Here is a 20,796-nt window from a genome sequence, read left to right on the forward strand (position 1 = left end):
TACTGTCCTCAAAGGGAAAAAAAAACCACATGAAAATGAGTACCGTAAATGAGATGTTCACCAGTGAGGGAGGACTCAGGAGTTACGCTGGCAAGGTGAAGCACTGTATCTCTCCCTCCCCCAATACGCCAGGCTATTCCCTAGAACTCTGAAAAGTGAGTGTTTGAAGTGTAAAAGGGCAATGTGTCCTGTTCTGGGAGCCTTAGACCTGCTTGCATTAGTGTAGGTTTGGTAAGTGTATCAGCCTGAAGACTAGGAATTGGGAAATAGGAGCGATTCCAAGGCTTACCCAGAGGAGTTGGAAATTATGAGTTCTTCATATGTTTAACTAAGTTCTCTTCGAGATTAAATGGATGAGCCAACCACTATTTCTTCCTCTTATCTCTACCTTTAGAACAGAGGTATGGGAAGGCAATATTCCCTAGTGCTAGAACCTGTTTAAAATGCAGTTGGGAAATATTTAACAAAATAAACAAAAATACAGTAAAACATTGATTACATTATATTTTAAAATGAAGTCAATATACCTCTGTTGCTATTTGAGTTTGATACCACTCAAGATGACTTGAGGTAGGACATAATATATGACATTATGCTTTGGGCTATATTGCTGCCAGGACTATGCTATTGAAGAAACATCACTGTATTATATGTTGCCCCGCCTGGTGAAATAATCTTTCCTTTTTTACTTACAAGTATGCAAATATTGGTAGGTGTATTATTTGGATCTGCATTAACAGGTAAGATAATACTGTTTATGTATATCATCTTTGCAGAGGTCAGATCCACAACTTCTTGCTCAGTTCTACTATGCAGATGAAGAGTTAAATCAAGTTGCTGCTGAATTGGACAGCTTGGATGGAAGAAAAGATCCACAGAGATGTACGTTACTAGTCAACCAGTTTCGTTCATGTCAGGTAAGGATAATATGTTATGGGACAAGAACAGCTTTTAAGAGCTCATTTTTATCAATTCATTTCTGATATGACTGGCTAAGTACTTTATTAAATTCATATGTGTTTATTAGTATTTCCTGGCAGCTATGCTGTGTCTCGACATTATAGGCTATAAAAGAAGTATAAAACATAGTCTCCCTACAAGGAACTTGGAGTTTAGACGGGAAAAATACTTATACACGAACTATCTTTTTTTCTTTTCTTTTTTTTTGCAAAAGACTACACATAAAATACTAATTTATGTGTAACAAGATGTAGAGAACCAGGTTATATGTAAGAAGTGCTGATTATATTGTACAGATTATAATTGCAAAAGGAATTACAAAAGAATCACTGTGATTAAACGTAAGTAATCTTATCTCCTGACCTGATTTAATGGAGCATTATATCCCAAGGAGCAAATAAGATAAAGATGAGTGATATAATTGCTAAGTAAAATGATGTGAACATGGTTACCAGTCTCAGTGCTAGCTATCTTTAGGCAATAGATTTAGGATTGACCTGAATGATTGAATTTGAAGTCAAAGGATGTGGGTTCAAATCCTGGCTGTGCCATTTCCTATGTGTGTTCTTGAGAGAGTCACTTAACCTCTATGCATTTCAATTTCTTTATTTGTAAAAATTAGAATGTTATATTACATGAATTCTAGTCTTCTTCCAGCTCTAGATCCACGATCTTTTGCATCACTGAGAATTTGGAAACTGCTTCTGGTATAAAATTCTGGTACATAAGATAGCTAGAGAGAGCTCTTCTAAATACAGACCTAATAGACTGCCAAAATCTTTACCATCCTAGCAGATGTCTCCTTGCACATCAATTCAATTGATTGCCTGCTATATTCACACTACTGTGATAGGCCTGTTTCCTCCATCAGTCCCAACTCGTTGAATTCCTATCCATCCTTGGAGTTAACTTCTAAAATTATATCTAAACAAGCTGCCAAAATTTTTACCAGTCCACAGAACTTTCACTAGAACTTTAATTTATCCCAGTAAATTAAACTTTTTAAAAAAAGAATTTACTGTGTTTTTGACCCTGTGCTAAGTTGGGGCAGTGGGGAGAGCCAACATTTAGATAAGATGTAGGGTCTGCCCTTATAGAGCTTACAGTCTAACGAGGGGACATGACACAGACACAAAGGACTATAAAATAGACTAATAAATTATAGTTACTTTTAGTATAGAGAAGAGCATAAGAGAGCGTAAAGCAAAATGTAGCATTAGGTCTGAGAGGAAGAGGCCATTATGTATTGGGAGGTTCAAGGAAGACTTAGGGGACTAGTTTTGAATATTATGTTTATTCATGTATGTATCATTCTTCCCTTAAATCCTGGCTAGAGTATAACTTCACAAGATCAAGGACCATATTTTATCTAAAGTTTGCAAGTTCCCTAGCGTCTAACATGGGTCTCTACACACAGTCAGTACATAAAAATGCTTAGTGAAATAAATTAAAGTTCTGTGAACGTTTTGTGGACAGGTCAACATTTCGACAGCTTGTTTAGATATAATTTCAGAAGTGAACTCCAAGGATGTCTAGGAATTCGACAGGCAGGGATTGATAGAGAACGGGCCTGTCACAATAATGTCAATATAGTGGGCAATCAATAAAATACCTAACAGCAATGTGACATTGAAAGACCATGCAGCATGGCGGCCCATCAAAATATTCTGATGTTACAGCCATCATCCCTTCACTCTTCACTCGCAGACTTGATCAGGGTATAGCACCCATCACCCTCTGTCGTCCGCCTCCCCGTCCTCATTAATACACCTTCCCACCCTGTTTCACAAATTGCCTTTGTTTGCTGGTGGCATGAGTGTGAGTCCGTATTGTGTCAGTTCTGTTCTGAAATTGGATGTAGTCTCTATTTGGTGTTGTGTTAACTTGGAGTTCATTTTGTTTTGTTTTGTAGGCGATCCTCTGTTTTGTTTCTCTTACAGTCTTAGTTTTGCTGACATTTACCTCTGTATAGCAGATTCTGAGAATTCTTATTTTATTTTTAAAATAAAAGTTTGTTGATATCTTTTAATGTTTTGTAAGTTTTTCTCTGTGCTCCTCCCCTCCTCCTTCCTAGAGAGCAGTCCTATATAACAAATAATATTTTTAAAAGAAGGAAAAAGAGAAAAGGCAATCAACAAAGCTGATCAATACATTGAAAAAAAATCTAAAAATATATGCTGTTCCACACCAGTGAACCCTCTTCCCTCTGCCCCTGAAAAGAAATAGGGGAGCTTTCCCCCTTTATCTCTTCTTCTTTGGGATATGCTTGTTCTTTGTAATTTTGCAAAATTCACTTTTGGTTGATGTATAATAGTTGTTCTTACTATTTTATTTGTTGTAGTAATTTTTATGTTGTTTTCTTGTTCTGCTTATTTCACTTTGTATCAGTTCACATAAGTCTTTTCATGTTTCTCTGTATTCATCGTGTTTGTCCTTCCTGTAGCACAGTGATATTCCATTACATTCATGTACCAACATTTGGCCATTCCTCAATGGACAGATAATTACTTTGTTTGCATGTCTTTGTTACCACACCAGATACAACTGCAAATATTTTGGTGCATATTGGGACATTTTCTTTCTGATAATTCTTTTTAACCTATTTATCTAAAAGTTTGAGGCATGATTTTTTCTCCCTCTGGTTGCAATATGTAGATTCTCTCAATTAAAGTTTTGTTAGTAGTTTTCTTGTATTGTTACATTTTTGTGTTCAGGTTTTTTGATGTATCATGTTCTTTTGGGAGACCTTAAGTTATCTCTTCACATCTTGTCTTCAAGGTCAGTTTAGCATCTTCAGAATTTATATGGGTTTTTTTTTATGTTGTCACTGTTGCTTTTCTTCTGCTTAAGTGTCCTCCCTGCAGTGTTTTTATGTTCTACCTCTTTTAATCTCTTCTACTTCTTAAGAAAAATTCTTTGTCACTGATTCAGTTTTTTTCCTAATCTTCAATTGTGTTTTTAATGTTTTGCATCAGGGACTCTAATTTCTGACTATTCTCTTTATTAATTTTATTTCTTTTGAACTATTTTGGAGTTCCTTTTTGTTGTTCTCTGCTCTCTGGTGAGTCCACAAGATTCTGTATTTCATCAGGCATTTTTGGTTCACTTTCCTTCATATGATAGTAATTGTTAAGAAGGCTCTGTATTCTCTTTGAGGTCTTATTCATTCTTCCTTCTGGCAGTAAGGTCCTCCCTATTGATATATCAGCATGTGGGATGAACTTTTATTGAGGCTTTTCTTCCTGATCTGTTTGGTTTTCTAGCTCTTTTTATATCATTTGTTATTTCTTTTCTGTTCTCATTTTCTTTGCTGGTAAGCAGATTCTCAAGGCTGGATCACACACCTTCCTCAGCCCCATCCCATTGAGGAGTATCAGGTTTGCCAGCCTGGGTTCCAGCTGGGCAGCATCAGTTTCTACTACTTTTAGGGGATGACGGTAGGATAGGAGTATCCTAACAGTCATTGAAGCTTTGAAGGATCCCTGTCCTAGATCTTAAGCCCCAATCAAAAGACCAGAATGTTTTCAGTCAAGATTTATCTTTTTCTCTCCTTTTATTTGCAAGGCTGGGAAGAATCTGGAAATGGAGAAATTGAGGAGTGCTCTGGCAGGGTCACTGCAGCATCTGTGGTTCTTTACCTTAGGGCTAAGCCCCATACTAGCCTGCAAGTTTTCTTATCTGCTGCAGGCACATAGAAACTGGTGGGAGAGAGATGCTAAATGTGCACTCTTAGTTTTAGAGTTTTCTGGTATTTCATAAGGAATTTACCTCCTCAGGATTCTGTTGTATTTTAGATTTAGCTTTAACTGCTCTATATTTAGGACATATTTCTTTTGGAGCTAGAAGTGGAGTTAAAGAAGAAAAAGTTATTAATCTTCTTTATTGCTGGTCATGTGACCTGAACTCTGCCAGAATATCTGTTAGACACTATGATACCTAGGTTTGTGTCATAAATGACCTCTCTGGCTTTCTATTTGGTATGCATAAAGGGCTTCCAAATAGAAGTTATGTGAAACCTAACCTATTACATTGGTTTCCAAGTTACCCAACCAACTTTTTGATGGATCCATCTTATTGCTATTTCAGACTCTATTCCCCAGATCCATGTATGCATGACCCAGGCACAGATATTCTTTTTTAATTTATGTAAATAAAGCTACTTATTCCTTCAAATCCCTTTGCATTCTAGATAGTGTGTAATTATCCACCTTGTATCATTTCCAAACTTGTGTCCCCCAATTTGATATCCATGATGAATGCATTCAGAAGTCCGCCATAGAGAATGGCATCCAATTCAATGTGTACCAACTCTGGGTAGTTGGGACTTTCTCTGGCAGTTGGCATATGATTCTATATGTAGTCGATGTTAACCTAAACTCTAGATAGTGAAATAGACTGAACTAGAATAGAACTAAGGCCCAATTTCTCTCCTTTTACAATTTGCCATCCACCAAATCCATAATTAACCAAATAGTGCCTGTACGGAATTCAAATGAACAAAATTGAGAATATAAAATATAGAAAATTTTATAAATCATGCTGATTTTTGCTGTAAGATTCTTATCTAGAAGCAGAATTTTGTTATCTTTTGACTTGGTTTGTGCAAAGTCATTCTTCATATAGAAAAATGTATTCAAATCCATAAATTTACTAACTTCATGTAGCCCTCTGCCACAATTAATTTAAGGGCTGTGTCTTAACATTCCACTGGCCAACATAAAAAGTAATTCAGATAAAATTTTATAATCAGAATCCTAATGCCATAATTATCAAATTAAAAGGCAAGTGAATTTCCAATTCCATCATTCAGTCATTTCCTTTTCTTCTTTTCTGCCTCAGGCCTGATGGAATTTTATGAAGGCTTTTTTCTCTCAGTAACACTGTCAGCATTTCTCACTCACCCACAGTTAGAAGTTGATTGTGAGCTCTAATCTTGTTATAACTGTTAAAGAAAATGTAGTACTTTCCCAAATCAAAATAATCCCCAGCACATTGATAATACTTACATTAAACAGAAGATTTGCAGAGATTTACATATCATAAAGTCATCAATTCAAACTTTGCATCTCTGTCAGTCTTCTAGCACCTGTGAAATAGAATTTACACATTATGGGGAAAGTCACTTCTCTTTTCAGGGATATAAATCTCCATGAAATACACAAATGCTTCAAGCATTTTTACTGGCTGTTCCCCAACCCTGGAATGCACTACCCTCTTGGAATCCCTCTTCATCGACGCCTCATTGGTTTCCTGGTTTCCCTTGCTTCCTTCAAGACCCAGCTAAAAGCCCACTTTGTAGAAGAAGCCTTTCCCAGTCCGTCCTAATTCTAGTGCCTTTTCTCTGTTGATTGTTTCTTATTTATCCTGTATGTAACTTGTTTGTAATAGCTGTTTGCATATTGTCTCCCCCATTGGATTGTAAGCTTCTTGAAGTCAGGGACTCTCTTTTGTTTTTCTTCGTATCCCCAGCACATAAAACAATGCCTGGCACATAGTTGATGCTTAATAAATGCTTATTGATTGATTTTCATTTTTTGTATTTCACCCTGTATTCTGGTCAGTATACTACTGTGCAAAATTATCTTAGAATAGAGAGAGAATTTTTGTCCTCAAACTTCTTTTTTTAATCTTAGCTCTGCCTATTTATTAGATCCCTACCTTTACTTTTAATACACTTACCCTTTCGTTAATATGTACATAAAAGTTCAATTAACTTTACATTGACATAAACTTATTGTTAAATCACTATTCTTTACACTAAAATGCCTTAAATTCGAAATGATATGCAGCAAGTGGGTTTAGACATATTCAAGACATTTTATTTACATTCAGATGCTCAAATGGATCTGTGATCATCACATCTTTTCAGAATGTCCCTCCCTCCAATGGTGCAGATTTTAACTCATGCACATGTGCTCATCTAGTGCAGTTCTTGCCTGTGACACTCATGCGTTCCCCAGCAGAAGGTGGCTGCCCAACAGACTAGAGGGCTTTCTTTCTTTCATGATGGTTTTTGACATCATGAAGGCACCAGTGAAATGCTATGACTGTCCACCTGTCATCCCATGCCCTTGCCCAATAACTTACTCATCTTTTCTTCCTACCCTACAGTGCCTCGATGGCATCCTTTACGCCTCTTCTTCTGTGGAGTTCTGTGTTGACAGTCTCTTTTAGTCTGCTCATGCCCATCATGTGCTTCTCCATTGTGCTGTGCGTGATGCTCATTTTTAGTTCTATAGAAGCAATTATATTCCAAGCGTGCTGCCATAAGGTAATACCAGTAGAATGTTAGTAGTAGTATTTTTAAATCTAAATCATTCTCGGTTAATCTGAGTTGATAAACACCAAACAAACATGAACAATCCCATAAACAAAAAATATAAAAGAAAATTGTATTTGAAACCCCTCATACTTTATGGAAAGTTTTTTTTTCAGTACATACTAAATTCATTACATTAGTTTCAGAGCTATCCTGCTTATCTGTTTCCTTCTCAACTTTCTCCTGTTTTTATCTGTGCATATTTCAAAATGCATTATTGATGTTCTTTTCTTTATTTTCTTTTTATGCCATTACTATAATCATCTTTCTTCTCCTCAAATTCCCCCCAAAACCCTTTCTCTTATAACAAATTAGCATAGTCAAGCAAAACAAATCCATATATTGACCATATCCAAAAATATATCTCTTGTGCATCTGTAATCCATTAAAGCTTTATCAGAAGGTAGAACACCTGTCTCATTGTCAGTCTTACTTGGAGTCATGGTTTGTCACTGCATTGATAAAACAATTCTTAAGACTTTGAAAATGCTTTTTCTTTACAGTTATGGATGTTGTATAAGTTGTTTCCAGCTTCTGTTTGCTTCCTTCTGCATCAATTGATACATTTTCTCAATATATCCCTTAGATAATTTCTTATAATATAATAATATGTCATTACGTTAACATTCCATAGTTTGTTTATCCATCCTCCAATCAATGGGCACTCCTGTAGTTTCCATTTCTTTGCTACATCCAAAAATGCTGCTTTGAACATAGTCCTGTTTGATCTCATCAGGGTACATAATCTAGTTATGCCCAGGTTAAGACAAGGCATAGTTTAGTGCCTTTTGGGGAATGGTTCCAAATTGCTATCCAGAATAGCTGGACAAATTCATAGTTCCATCCAGAGTATATTAGTGTTCATCTACTATCAATGTCCCTCTGATAATTTTCCTTTTCTTTCTAGATCGTCTTTGCAAATGTATTATATTTGAGGTGGAACCTCACAATTGTGTTAATTTGCATTTCTTTTAATATTACTGACTTAGAGCATTTTTAAAAATATGGTTGTTGACTGCTTGTTGTTCAGTTGTGTCCAATTCTCAGTGACCCCATTTGGGATTTTCTTGGTAAAGATACTGGAGTGGTTTGCCATTTCCTTCTCCAGCTCATTTTACAGGGGAGGAAACAGGAAAACAGGGTTAAATGACTTGCCCAGGGTCATACAGCTAGTACGTGTCTGAGGTCAGATTTGAACTCAGAAAGATGAGTCTTCTTGACTCCAGGCTGGGCACTCTATTTGCTGCACCACCTAGCTTCTGCCTGTTGATTGCTTATTTTTCTAATTTTGAAAACTACCTGTTTTTATATTTTAACTTACTTACCTACTGAGATATTACTTTTGTTCTTGCATGTTTGAACCAGTCAGTGGAAGAAACATTGGTGCTGGTGGCATAGGTCCTGGTTTTGAATTCCCCCTCTGATACTACCTTTGTTACCTTGGGCAAGTCACTTAACTCAGGCCTCAGTTTTCTCCTCTTTGAAATATAGAGGCTGGATTTCATGTCATGGGGTTCCTTCCAATTTTAGGTCTCTGGTATCTGACCTTTATTGGAGACACTTGCTGTAATAATTTTCCCAGACAGTTGTTTCCCTCAAGATTTTAGCTATATTGAATTTGTTTGGGCAAAAGCTTTTTAATTTTATGTAGTTCTGATTGTTAATTTTATCCCTTGTGATATCTATCTCTTGTATAGTTAAGAACACTTCTCTCCATATTTGTAAAAGGTATCACCATCCTCTCTCCTTTAATTTGTTTATGCTATAGCCATTTATATCTAGATCATTAGGGTATATACAGTATGATTTGGATTTAATTTCTTTTCTTTTTTAAACATTCTTTCCTTTTAAAATTTTGAGTTCCAGTTCTCTTTCTCTCTCCTACTCTCCCACCCACTAAGAAGGCAAGCAAAATTATGTCAGTTATACATGTGAAATCATAAAAAACATATTTCCATATCAGATATACCACAAAAAAGCAACCAAAAAAATGAAACTAGAAAGTTATACTTCAGTTTGCACATCAGTTCTCTCTCTGGTGGTAGATAGCATTTTTTTCATCATGAGTCCTTTGGAATTGTCTTGAATTGTTGTTTTGATCAGAGTAGGCAAATCCTTTCACAGTTAATCATCATTACAGCATTGCTGTTGCTGTGAACGCTGGTCTCCTGGTTCTTCTCCCTTCACTTTGCATCAGTTCACATAGGTCTTTTTTTTGTTTTGTTTTATTTTTCTGAAACCACCCCCTCATCATTTCTTATAGTACAATAATAATCTATCACAATTATGTGCCACATCTTGTTCAGGCATTTCCCAACTGATAAGCATCCTATCAATTTCCAATTCTTTACCACTACAAAAAGAACTACTATAAATATTTTTGTACATATAGGTAATTTTCTTTTTTCTTTGATCTCTTTGGAGTATAGATCTAGTAGTGGTATTGCTGGGTCAAAGGGTATGCACAGTTTTATTAGCTCTTTAGGCATAGTTCCAAATTGTTCTCCAGAATGGTTGGACCAGTTCACAACTCCACCAACAATGCATTAGTGTCCCAATTTTTCCTTAACTCCTTTACCATTTGTCATTTCTGATATGTATGATGCGATACCTCAGAGGTTTTGTAAATTTGCACTTCTCTCACCAATAATGATTTTAGAACAGTTTTTTTTCTTATGACTATAGGCAGCTTTGATTTCTTCTTCTGAAAACTACCTATTCATATCCTTTCACTGTTTATCAATTGGGGAATGGCTGTTATTTTTATAAATTTGACTCTTTTCCCTATATATTTGAGAAATTTCTTTTATCAAGGAAACTTGCTATAAAATTTTTTGACGTTACTTCATTGTGTATGGTACCTGTTAGCAAAATGTAGTTTCCCTGATTATCTCTTTTAATTAGATCTATTTTTACTTTTGCTTTGTCGGAAATCATGATTACTACGTTTGCCTTTTTTACTTCAGCTGAAGCATAATAGAGTTTGTTTCAGCCCTTTATTTTAACTCTGTGTGTCTTTCTGTTTCGAGTGTGTCTCATGCAAACAACATGTTGTTAGATTCTGGTTTTTAATCCACTCTGCTGCTTCCATTTTATGGGTGAGCTGGATAGGTTGTTCTTGGTTGTAATTCCAACTCTTTTGTCTTCCTGAATATCCTATTCTAAACCCTCTTATAGAGACAAAATGTCACCATAGAAAGAAATGTCACCATAGAAACCATACTGGATTTGGAGTCAGATGACCTATGTTCACATTCTTTTTCCTGTGTGACCTGGGGACAATGACTTACTCATTCTAAGCCTCACACTAAGAAGAGATGGCAAGAATACACAAAAGAATTACGTAAGAAAGATCTTGATATCACCAATAAACATAATGGTGTGATTACTGCTCTAGAGCCAGACATTGTGGAGAATGAAATCAGATGAGCCTTAGGAAGTATTGCTAATAATAAAGCTAATGGAGGTAATGGAATTCCAGCTGAGCTATTTAAAACCCTAAGAGATGATTCTGTTAAAGTGTTGTACTCTATAGGCTAGAAGATTTGGAAAACACAACAGTGGCCACTGGATTGGGAAAGATCAGTTTACATCTCAATCCTAAAGAAGGGCAATGCCAAGGACTGTTCAGATTACCAAACAATTGCTCTCATTTCACATGTTAGCAAGGTTGTACCTAAGATTCTGCAGGCTAGGCTTCAACTATATGTAAACCAAGAATTACCAAAAGAGCAAGATGGTTTTCAAAGAGGCAGAAGAACTAGAGACTAAATTGCCAACATTTGCTAGATTATGGAGAAAGCAAGGGAATTCCAGAAAAAAAACATCTACTTCTGCTTCATTGACTGCACTAAATCAAAGGATTGTGTGGATCACAACAAAATGTGGCAAGCTCTCAAAGAGATGGGAGTACCACATTATCTTGTCCCTGCAGGCCAAGAAGCAACAGTTAGAATCAAACATGGAATAACTGATTGGTTTAAGATTGGAAAAAGAGTACCACAAGGCTGTATACTGTCACCTTATTTATTTAATTTACATGCGAAGTACATCATGTGAAATGCCAGTCTGGATGGATCAAAAGCTAGAATTAAGGTTACTGGGAGAAATATCAACAATCTTAGATATGTAGATGATACCACTCTGATGACAGAAAGTGAAGAGGAATTAAGAAGTCTCTTGATGAGAGTGAAAGAAGAGAGTGTAAAAGTTGGCTTAAAGCTTAACATAAAAAAAAAATTAAGATCTTGGCAACTGGTTCCATTACTTCCTGGGAAATAGAGGGAGAAGAAATGGAAGCAGTGTCAGATTTTATATTCTTGGGCTCAAAGATGGTGACTACAATTATGAAATTAAAAGATGTTTGCTCCTTGGAAAAAAAGCTATGGAAAATCTGGAATGCATACTAACAAACAAAGACATCACATTGCTGACAAAGGTCTATGGTTTTTCCATAGCTGTGGTTTTTCTAGTAGCAATGTATGGCTGTGAAAGTTGGATTGCAAAGGAAAGCTGAGTGCCACAGAATTGATCCTTTTGAATTGTGGTGCTGGAAAAGATTTTTGGGAGTCCCTTGGACAGCAAAGAGGTTAAGTAAGTCAATATTTAAAGAAATTATTTAGGCTACTCACTGGAAGGTCAAATGCTGAAGCTTAAATACCTTAGCCTCAAAATGACAAGATGGGACTCATTGGAAAGGACCCTGATGTTGGGCAAGATTGAAGGCAAAAGGAAAAGGGGATGGCAGAGGATGAGATGGATAGATAGTGTCATGGAAACAACAAATGTGAACTTGAACAGACTTTAAAAGGTAGTGGAAGATAGAGGGGCCTTGGCGTACTATGGTCCATGGGGTTGCAGAGTCAGACGCTCCTGAACGACTGAACAATAACAAAGTGAAGGCATTAGATTCAATGACTGTAAAGTCTTTTGTACCTCTAAAACTATTATCCTTTGAACTAGAAAATAAGTGCTCCTTGATGTATTTTTTACATAGCCAAGGAATATGGGGTTTAAGCTTAAATGGAGAGTTTAGCTTTACTACCCATTCTACTTAAGATTTTTAAACTAATTATTGAAATTAAACCTTGTGTATGAACTAAAGGGTAACTATTAAATCTAATAGTGATGTGGAATTGGAATCCTTATGTTTCACTGGAGCAATATCAATTGAATAAAGCATTGAGTATTTTATAACCAACCAATTGATTTTTGTTTCCTGAACTAAACCACATCCCCACATGCTTGAGTACGTTCATTTTTAGGTTATCATGCAATTTATTGTAATTAGCTACTTTGAATGATCCATGAAATTCTGTTAAACCAGGGATTCATTTGCTGACTGTGCATTGGATAGTTCATGTCAATTGATTGGCATTCTTCCAGAGTATGGATTGCTAACTCCATCTGAACTCATCATGTAGATAATTTTCACACATTCCTTTTGTAGGTTTTATGATGGCAGAAGCTTGTAGAATCAGGAAAAGAAATGAAATATCTGGTTTTTTAATTAATGCTGTTGTGGATACAAGTCAATCACTACTATAGAATTGTGAAAAATGAAATAATTGGGGATGTAGAAAATTATTTTTTCAGATGTCTACGTATATAGTATTTAAACAGTTCAAGTTACTAGTTACACAACATGTAGAGATGGTTTTTTTTCCCAAAGAAACTGGACAATGTGTCATAATGAGAAAATGTTATTTCTGAAAACCAAATAACTAAAGAGAACGGTTCGGTTGAGTCTTTACTATTCAGTAACAGAAAGCAAGGGAAACTTCTTAGCCATTACCTCCGTGATATAACAACATCACAAGTGGTTTTTGGGTTCTTTTGTTTTTTTCTGTAATAGGCTAAATTTGAAATGAGGTACTGAAGCTCACATTTTACTACCCTTAAAACTTATTTTATATAATTCAGGATGATTTCAGTTTAAATGGGTATGGCACTAGACCTTGAATCTTGATATTTAGGTTTAGTTTTAACTCAATTGGTTCATAGGGTGAACTTGAGCAAAATCTTTAAATCAGTTTGAATTTCTAAATATCGCTTGGAAGCTAAACCTTAATTATTAAAATACTTCATATGACACAGAAGTCATATTTTGGTTCTGCTCTTCAGGAGCAATTTATGCTAACTGGTAACAAAACTACACACACACACACACACACACACACACACACACACACACACACACACACACACACACACACACACACACACCCAGGGCGACCAGTCAATGAACAAGCCTTTATTAAGCACTCTCTACATGCCAGGCACAGTGCCAAGTACTGGTGATACAAAGAAAGGCATAAACAACCCCTGCCTTCATTTAGCTTGCATTCAGGTAGAAGAAATAACAAGTAAATAACTTTACTCATATGAAATATAGAGAGAGCAAATGGAGGGCAATTTGAGAGGGGGACTCATTAGAAAGGCCACTTAATAGCTAAGCCAGGACTAAAACTCAAGTATTCAGATTTCTATTTCTGTCTTCTTTCTAAAAGATTTATAAACAACTTTTCCTCCTTACCATACAAAGCACTAAAACACACACTAAAAATTAGGAGTATAATATAGCAGAGAGAATTCAGTATTAGAGACCTGGTTTCTCTAGTCTTGGCTTTTCTCTGAATTTCTTCATTTGTAAAATGAGAGGGGAGGGAGAGGAATGGGAGTAGTCGATTTTGAAGCCTCCTTTCAACCCTGTAATTTCATGATACCATTATTCTAAATAAACTGAGAAGCATGTCCTTCCAAAATGGAAGCCACTATCATGTGCATAATCAAAAAGGTAATCAGTTAAAAACAAAGGGAAAGGGAGAAATCTACCTGCCTATAACCACCAGGCTAGTTGCCATGGAGTAATAAAAACACCTGACATTCATGTAGCCCCTTGAATTTGGTACTACAGACATTGTTATTGCCATTTTAAAGATAAAGAAGTTAAGATTTCATAGAGGTTAAGTGGCTTGTGCACAGTCACATAGCTAATGTCAGAAGTCATCCAAGAAGACTTTTATGAACTGATGCAGAGTGCAGTGAGAAGAACCAGTGGAACAATTTATGTAACAAGAATGAAATTATAAAGATAGACAACTCTGAAAGACTTAGGAGCTCTGATCAATGCAATGATTAACCACAATTCCAAAGGACTGATGAGGAACTATACTACCCATCTCTGGACAGAGAAGTGGTGGATTCAGGAGAGAAGTTTGAGATGCTTTTATATATAGATATAGATATAGATATAGATATAGATATAGATATATAGATATAGATATATATGTATAGCCATATAGATATATAGATATAGATATAGATATATACACAAAGCCAATACAAACAGGAATTTGTTTTACTTGACTATATATATTTATAAAAGTAGTTTGGGTTTTCTTAGGAGGTGGGAGGGAGAAAAGGCAGATTTTTATTGGTGGAAACAAAATTAGTTTAAAAAATTAAATAAAAAAGAAAATCCAGGATGGGAGAGGGGAAGAGTCAATCAGGGGAGAATAAAAGGTTTCAGGTTGGCAGTGAGGATCCAGTTGACAACAGAGAACGTACATTTGCCATCAACTTAGCCTGCTTCTATGACTTTTACTAGCACCATTCAGTAGTACATGAGAAGGAGCAGAAACAGTGGATGATGGGGTAACCTGTTGGTTGGAGTTTGGCAGAGCGTGAGTATTAATAGGAAAAAATGACAACAGATTGAACAGTAGAGTGTAGTGTGCAGGGTCAAGAGACTGTAAAAAAGAAGAAAGCTATGGTAGAGAGAAGGTAATACATAGGGAAATCAGGGAAGGACAGAATGATTAACTGACTTTTGGTGATGTCCCAAACATTCTTAAAAATGTGTTGAAAAAATAAATAATGTGAAGGGCATCACCAGCATTTTTTTGTCTTTTTTAATATTTTCCCCAATTGTGTGTAAAAACAATTTTAATATTCATTTTACAAATTTTTGAGTTTCGAATTCTCTCCCTCCCCACTTCATTGAGGAGGCAAGCTATTTGACATAAGTTATACATGTGTAGTCATGCTGGGAAAGAAAACACAGACAAAAACCCTCAAGAAAAAATAAAGGAAGAAAAGAAAAAGCTCAGAGTTGTTTTAATTTGCATTTATCTAGGCCATGGGATTTAGAGCATTTTTTCATATGACAATAGATAGCTTGATTATTTTGTCTGAAAACTGCGTGTTTATATCCTTTGATAGAACAGAAACCCAAAGCACTGTCATGCAGGAGGAGCCCAAAGTAGGGTAATTTCCATCTGAAGAATCATTTATCAGTTGAGGAATGGCTGTTATTTCTATGAGTTTGACTCAGTTTTCTGTATGTTTGAGAAATGAACTCTTTATTAGAGAAACTTTCTGTAAATTTTTTTCATGGTATTGATTACCAACTATATATTTCCTTCTATTCTGTTTCCTCTTGTCTATCCTGCTCTCTCTCTTTCCTTTCACCCTGTCCATTCTCAAAAGTGTTTTGCTTCTGACTTTTACCTTCTAACCTTGCCCTCCTTTCTAACACACCCCTCTTTCTCTTATCCCCTTCCCTTCCTACTTTCCTGTAGGGTAGGATATATTTTTGCACCCAACTGAGTATGTGTGTTATTTCCTCCTTGAGCCAATTCCAATGAGAGTAAGGTTTATGTGCTCCTCTCTTCCCTTCCCCCATTTTCCATCACCATCATTCTAATCACCCAGGCTTACGACCTTGGGGTCTTCCTCAGCTGTTCACTATGATTCACCCCATATATTCAATACATTAAAAAATCTTATTGCTCACCCTTCACTGTATCTCTTATATACATCTTCTTCTTTTCATTCATACGGCAACAATCCTAGTTCTGACCCTCATTGCCTCTTATCTAGACTATTGCAATAAATAGCCTTCTTCCTGCCTCAAATGATACTTTGTTCCACTCTATCTTCCACCAAGCAGCCAGGATGATTCTTCTAAAGTGTAGGCCCTCCCATTCAGTGAGCTCCAGTGGTTCCACATTTTCTCCAGGAGCAAAAATGAAGTCCTCCGTTGGGCATTTGAAGCTCTTCATTACCTTGCCTCTTCTAATTTTCCAGAATTAGGCAACTCCTTTTTTTTCTTTGAACTTTAACTTGTTAATTTGTAAAATATAGGAGTTGGATTTCATTGCCTCCAAGAGCCCTTCTGGTTCTGAAATTCTATGATTCTCTGAAATTTCCTTGACCACATAAACACAAACTAAGTTGTTTTTATTTATTTTGTATAGAACTTGAATGCCACAGGTATGTATTTCATTTTTCAGTCATGTCTGACTCTTCATGACCCCATTTTGGGTTTTCTTGGCAAAGATACAGTAGTGATTTGCCATTTCCTCCTCCAGCTCATTTTACAGGTGAGGAAGCTGAGGCAAATAGGGTTAAATGACTTGCCCAGGATCACACAGCTAGTAAGTGTCTGAGGCCAGAGTGAACAGAGTGCCAGACCTGGAGTGAGGAAAACCTGAATTAAAATCCAGCTGCTGATGCTTACTAGCTATGTGGCCCACGGCAAGTCAGGTATATATTATTTACTTAATAAAAGGAATATTTATTTTCAGATGATAAACTCCAGTATACTTGTTAAATCCAACCATATTATTTTAACTCAGTTTGTGGTGCAGGAGAAAATTTTACATAATTTTAAACTATTTCTGTTTCAGGATAATGTGTTAAACATTATAAATCAGATAATGGATGAATGCATTCCAAGTGATCGAGCAAATCGGGATTTTTGTGTTAAGTTCCCAGAGGAGATACGTCATGATAATCTGGCTGGCCAGCTTTGGTTTGGAGCAGAGGTAGGGTTTCTGATTTCTGTGATTTTGTTTTTGTAATGCACATAACTAACAAATAAATATGCTTTTTCTTGGTATTTGAAGCTGAAACAACATAGACTTATACCTATTACTTTAGGTTTTTCAGCTTGGCTTTCTTCAAAACAATTTTTTAAAGGAGGTAAAACAGTTATTCCTGTTGTTATTTTTCAGGTGAGGAATCTGAGGCTGAAAAGAGTTTAAGCCCCTTACTCCAGGCCACATGCCTAGGAGATGACAGAACTGGGATCTGAATCTAGGTCTTTTAACTCTACCCTAGGGCTCTTTCCACTACACAGTGTCATGAACATAATTTTCCCATTCATGTATTAAAGAAAATAAGATTTAAATTGGACAAATTGCCATCTGTTCTCAGAGCTACTTTTTGTTTAAAGAAGATCTGGTTATTTTTAGCGAGCACAGGAACAAACAACTGGGAACCATGTCTTTAATTTACATATATATATATATATATATATATATTTTCAATTTTGAGAGCAAAAAAATTTAATCTATTGAGTGACTTTGGACCTTTTTTTTTAAAAGTAACTTATTATGCTATCTTAAACCTTCATTTTGGTGAGATTGCTTTAATAAATGTCATTTTCCTGAGCATGCCAATTGGACTTATTTCCCTAGGACATGGGTGCTCACCTTTTTTACGAGGAAGACTTTATTTTCTTGAAATCTTGAGATCTTCATAACATTTGTATTAGGGAGAAAGGTTGCTGATTATGAAAACTGAGATGATTTGTTGTTTCCTGGAGTTTAAAATTGTTTAGTCAGTCATGTCTGACTCTTTGTGACCCTATTTGGGGTTTTCTTGGCAAAGGTCCTGGACTGGTTTGCTGTTTCCCTCTCCAGCTCATTTTATGTGTGAAGAAACTGAGTAAAACTGTGCTCCCAAGGTCACACAGCTAGTAAGAGTCTGAGGTCATTGAACTCAGGTCTTCCTGACTCCAGGCCAGCCACTGTATCCACTGTGCCACCTAGCTGCCCAGAGTTTAAAATAGTATCATTGATTTAGTGCAGTAAAGAGACCTTTGAGGTCATATAATGTAGAGGTCCTGAACCTAGGGGCTGTGAATTCATTTAAAAATATTTTCATAACTATATTTCAGTATAAATGGTTTCCCATATGTTTTATTTTATTAATTTAAAATATGATTCTAGGAAGGGATCCATAGACTTCATCAGACTGCCAAAAGGGTCCATGACACAAAACAAGTTAAGAATTCCTAATCTAATCTAATTTTTAAACAGATCTAATTCTTACAGATGACATTGAGACCGTGAGAGGAAATAGACTTTATATCTTAGTTTTTTCAAAAATTTACCTAACTACCTTTCTTTAGAAGGTTTCCCCTTCCCTCTAGTGTTGTAGTATTTATTTCAATAATAATAATAGCTAACATTTATATGGTGCCTTTTGTGTACAAGGTACTATGGTAAATACTTTACAAATATTAACTCTTTTGATCCTCACAACGACTCTGGGAGGTAGGTACTGTTATATCCCCATTTGTTGTTGTTATTGAGTCATTTCAGTTGTGTCTGACTCTTGGTGACCTCATTTGGGGTTTTCTTTACAAAGATACTGGAGTGGTTTTCCATTTCCTTCTATAGCTCATTTTGTAGATGAGGAAACTGAGGCAAACAAAGGTTAAGTGACTTGCCCAGCATCACACAGTTAGTAGTTGTCTGAGGCTTGACGACTCAGGCATTCTGACACCAGGCCTGGTGCTCTGTCCCTGTACCACTTACTTGCCCTCTTTCGATATATGTTAAGCAAATAAGCAAATGAATGGAAAATTCTGGCATGGTTTGAGAGAAAAGGGATTAGAGAGGTTTCTTAGAACCCTGTTAAATAAGTAGATTACATTAAGGATGGGAAGACATTGCCCTAGCATTGTTTGTATCTCTATTTTTACATATTAGTGAAAATTTGTTCGACTGGCATAGGAGAGGGGAATACTCTCATGGGAATATCTTTATACTATATACTAGCAAAACAAATTATTGTAAAATTGCTAGAATTACAGTTTTTTCCAACAGTTGCTGCATGCTAGACAAGCAACTAAATTCACAAAAATAGGAACTAAAAAATCAATTACGGAAAAGTAAATTAATTTTAAGCCCTTTTTTTTTGTAATTGGCAAAATATTTTCTTTGTAGCAATCTTTGTTTTGCCCCAATTCCTGATGTGTTCTAAATAATGAGAATCAAAGGGCCAGCAAAATGTGTTGGTATCTACTTTTGTCTATTTGGACAGTCATAACTAAGGAAATTTATATGTCAAAATTTTATTAATAGTTCAAACTCTTAACTTTCTCATCTCTTCTGTTTTAACAGTGCTTGTCTGCAGGTTCAATTATCATGAATCGTGAAATAGAGAGCATGGCTATGAGGCCACTAGCTAAGGATCTGACGCGTAGCTTGGAAGAACTTAGAAACCTCATTCGGGACCAAGCCTTAAGAGATTTAAATATTTATACTGAAAAAATGAAAGAGTCTCTCAAACATTTTGATGTCCTATTTGCTGAATTTGAGTTGAGGTAAATTTTAAATGCTGTCAATACTGTGGCTAAATGTTCAAAGCTTTGATATTTATTTGCTAAGCAGAGAGATTGATTCTTATAGCAAGTTGAATGGCTAAAAAAATAATTACATGATGGAGGCCTTTCTAGTTGTGGGCAAATCCCAACGTGTGAAACCAATCATTTAATTAAGTATTTACTAAGCATTTACCATGTTTCAGTGGATTCACGATCTCATTAACGTGAGTACTTCCTCCATCAGAGCATATCAGATTCCTCTCCCCATCTCATCACGTGCAAATCTTGTCCACATTCTTTTATTCACCCAACATGCAGGAGGCCTTCCTTTAGGGGAATGGTTCTTAACCTTTTTTGTGTCCTATTCCCTTTGACAGTCTAGTAGAACTAGATTGAGATAATTTTTCAGAATACTGTTTTTGAATAAATGAAATAAATATTGAAATTTTATCAAAATGTTGAAAAACCAAGTTTATGGACTTTTGATTAAGAACCCTTGTTCTAGAGTGTAGGTTTTTTATCATTAAGTGCAATATAGAATTTTGGCTGTCCATCTTTTGTCTGTCACTACATAACTAACCCACCCCCCTTTTCTAAACATATATCTCTTGGATGATGTATATTTGAAAAAAAAATACAGTTTTATCTTTTGTTTTTACTTGACAAATATTTCCCGATGTCCCCATGCCCCCGGAGATCCATATCTTATAACAAAGAATAAACAGAGAGAAAAAAAACCATAATGCAGCAAAACTGAGCAGCATATATCAAAGAAGTCTGATATCATCAATAATATTCTACAACAATAGTTCCTTACCTCATCTAAGAAGGGAGGAATGTGACCTCTCATGTTTTTTCTGGTCATCATAATTTTATAGCACTCAGTTTCAATTATTTTATGGTTGTTCTTCCTATTTATATTGTCATCAATGTGTATTTTTTCCATTTTATATAAGTTCCTTTCAGTCTTCTCACATTTCTCTGTATTTGTCCTACTTATTATTTCTTTCTTTCTTTTTTTTTAGGGTTGAACAGCCGTTTTTATTCAGATAGTTTTGAGTTTGGTGAGAGGAGGGCTCCAGTCATGTCCTCCATTCTCTCACTCACCCCCATGTTC

General features: G+C 35.8%; 1 protein-coding gene across 2 annotated transcripts in view; it reads left to right on the top strand.

The window, feature by feature from the left end:
- The window catches only part of ZFYVE28 (zinc finger FYVE-type containing 28), a 214,067-nt gene that overhangs the window by 59,652 nt on the left and 133,619 nt on the right, over window positions 1–20,796 (top strand). For both annotated transcript variants that reach the window (XM_020992215.2, XM_020992212.2), the window contains exons 2-4: window positions 777–917; window positions 16,972–17,109; window positions 19,477–19,679. In XM_020992215.2, coding sequence (XP_020847874.1) covers window positions 777–917; window positions 16,972–17,109; window positions 19,477–19,679 — 482 coding nt within the window. The remainder of the gene's footprint in view (window positions 1–776; window positions 918–16,971; window positions 17,110–19,476; window positions 19,680–20,796) is intronic.

Source organism: Phascolarctos cinereus, unplaced genomic scaffold (assembly GCF_003287225.1).
Source record: "Phascolarctos cinereus isolate Bilbo 61053 unplaced genomic scaffold, phaCin_HiC Scaffold_9;HRSCAF=440, whole genome shotgun sequence".
Classification (NCBI taxonomy): Eukaryota; Metazoa; Chordata; class Mammalia; order Diprotodontia; family Phascolarctidae; genus Phascolarctos; species Phascolarctos cinereus.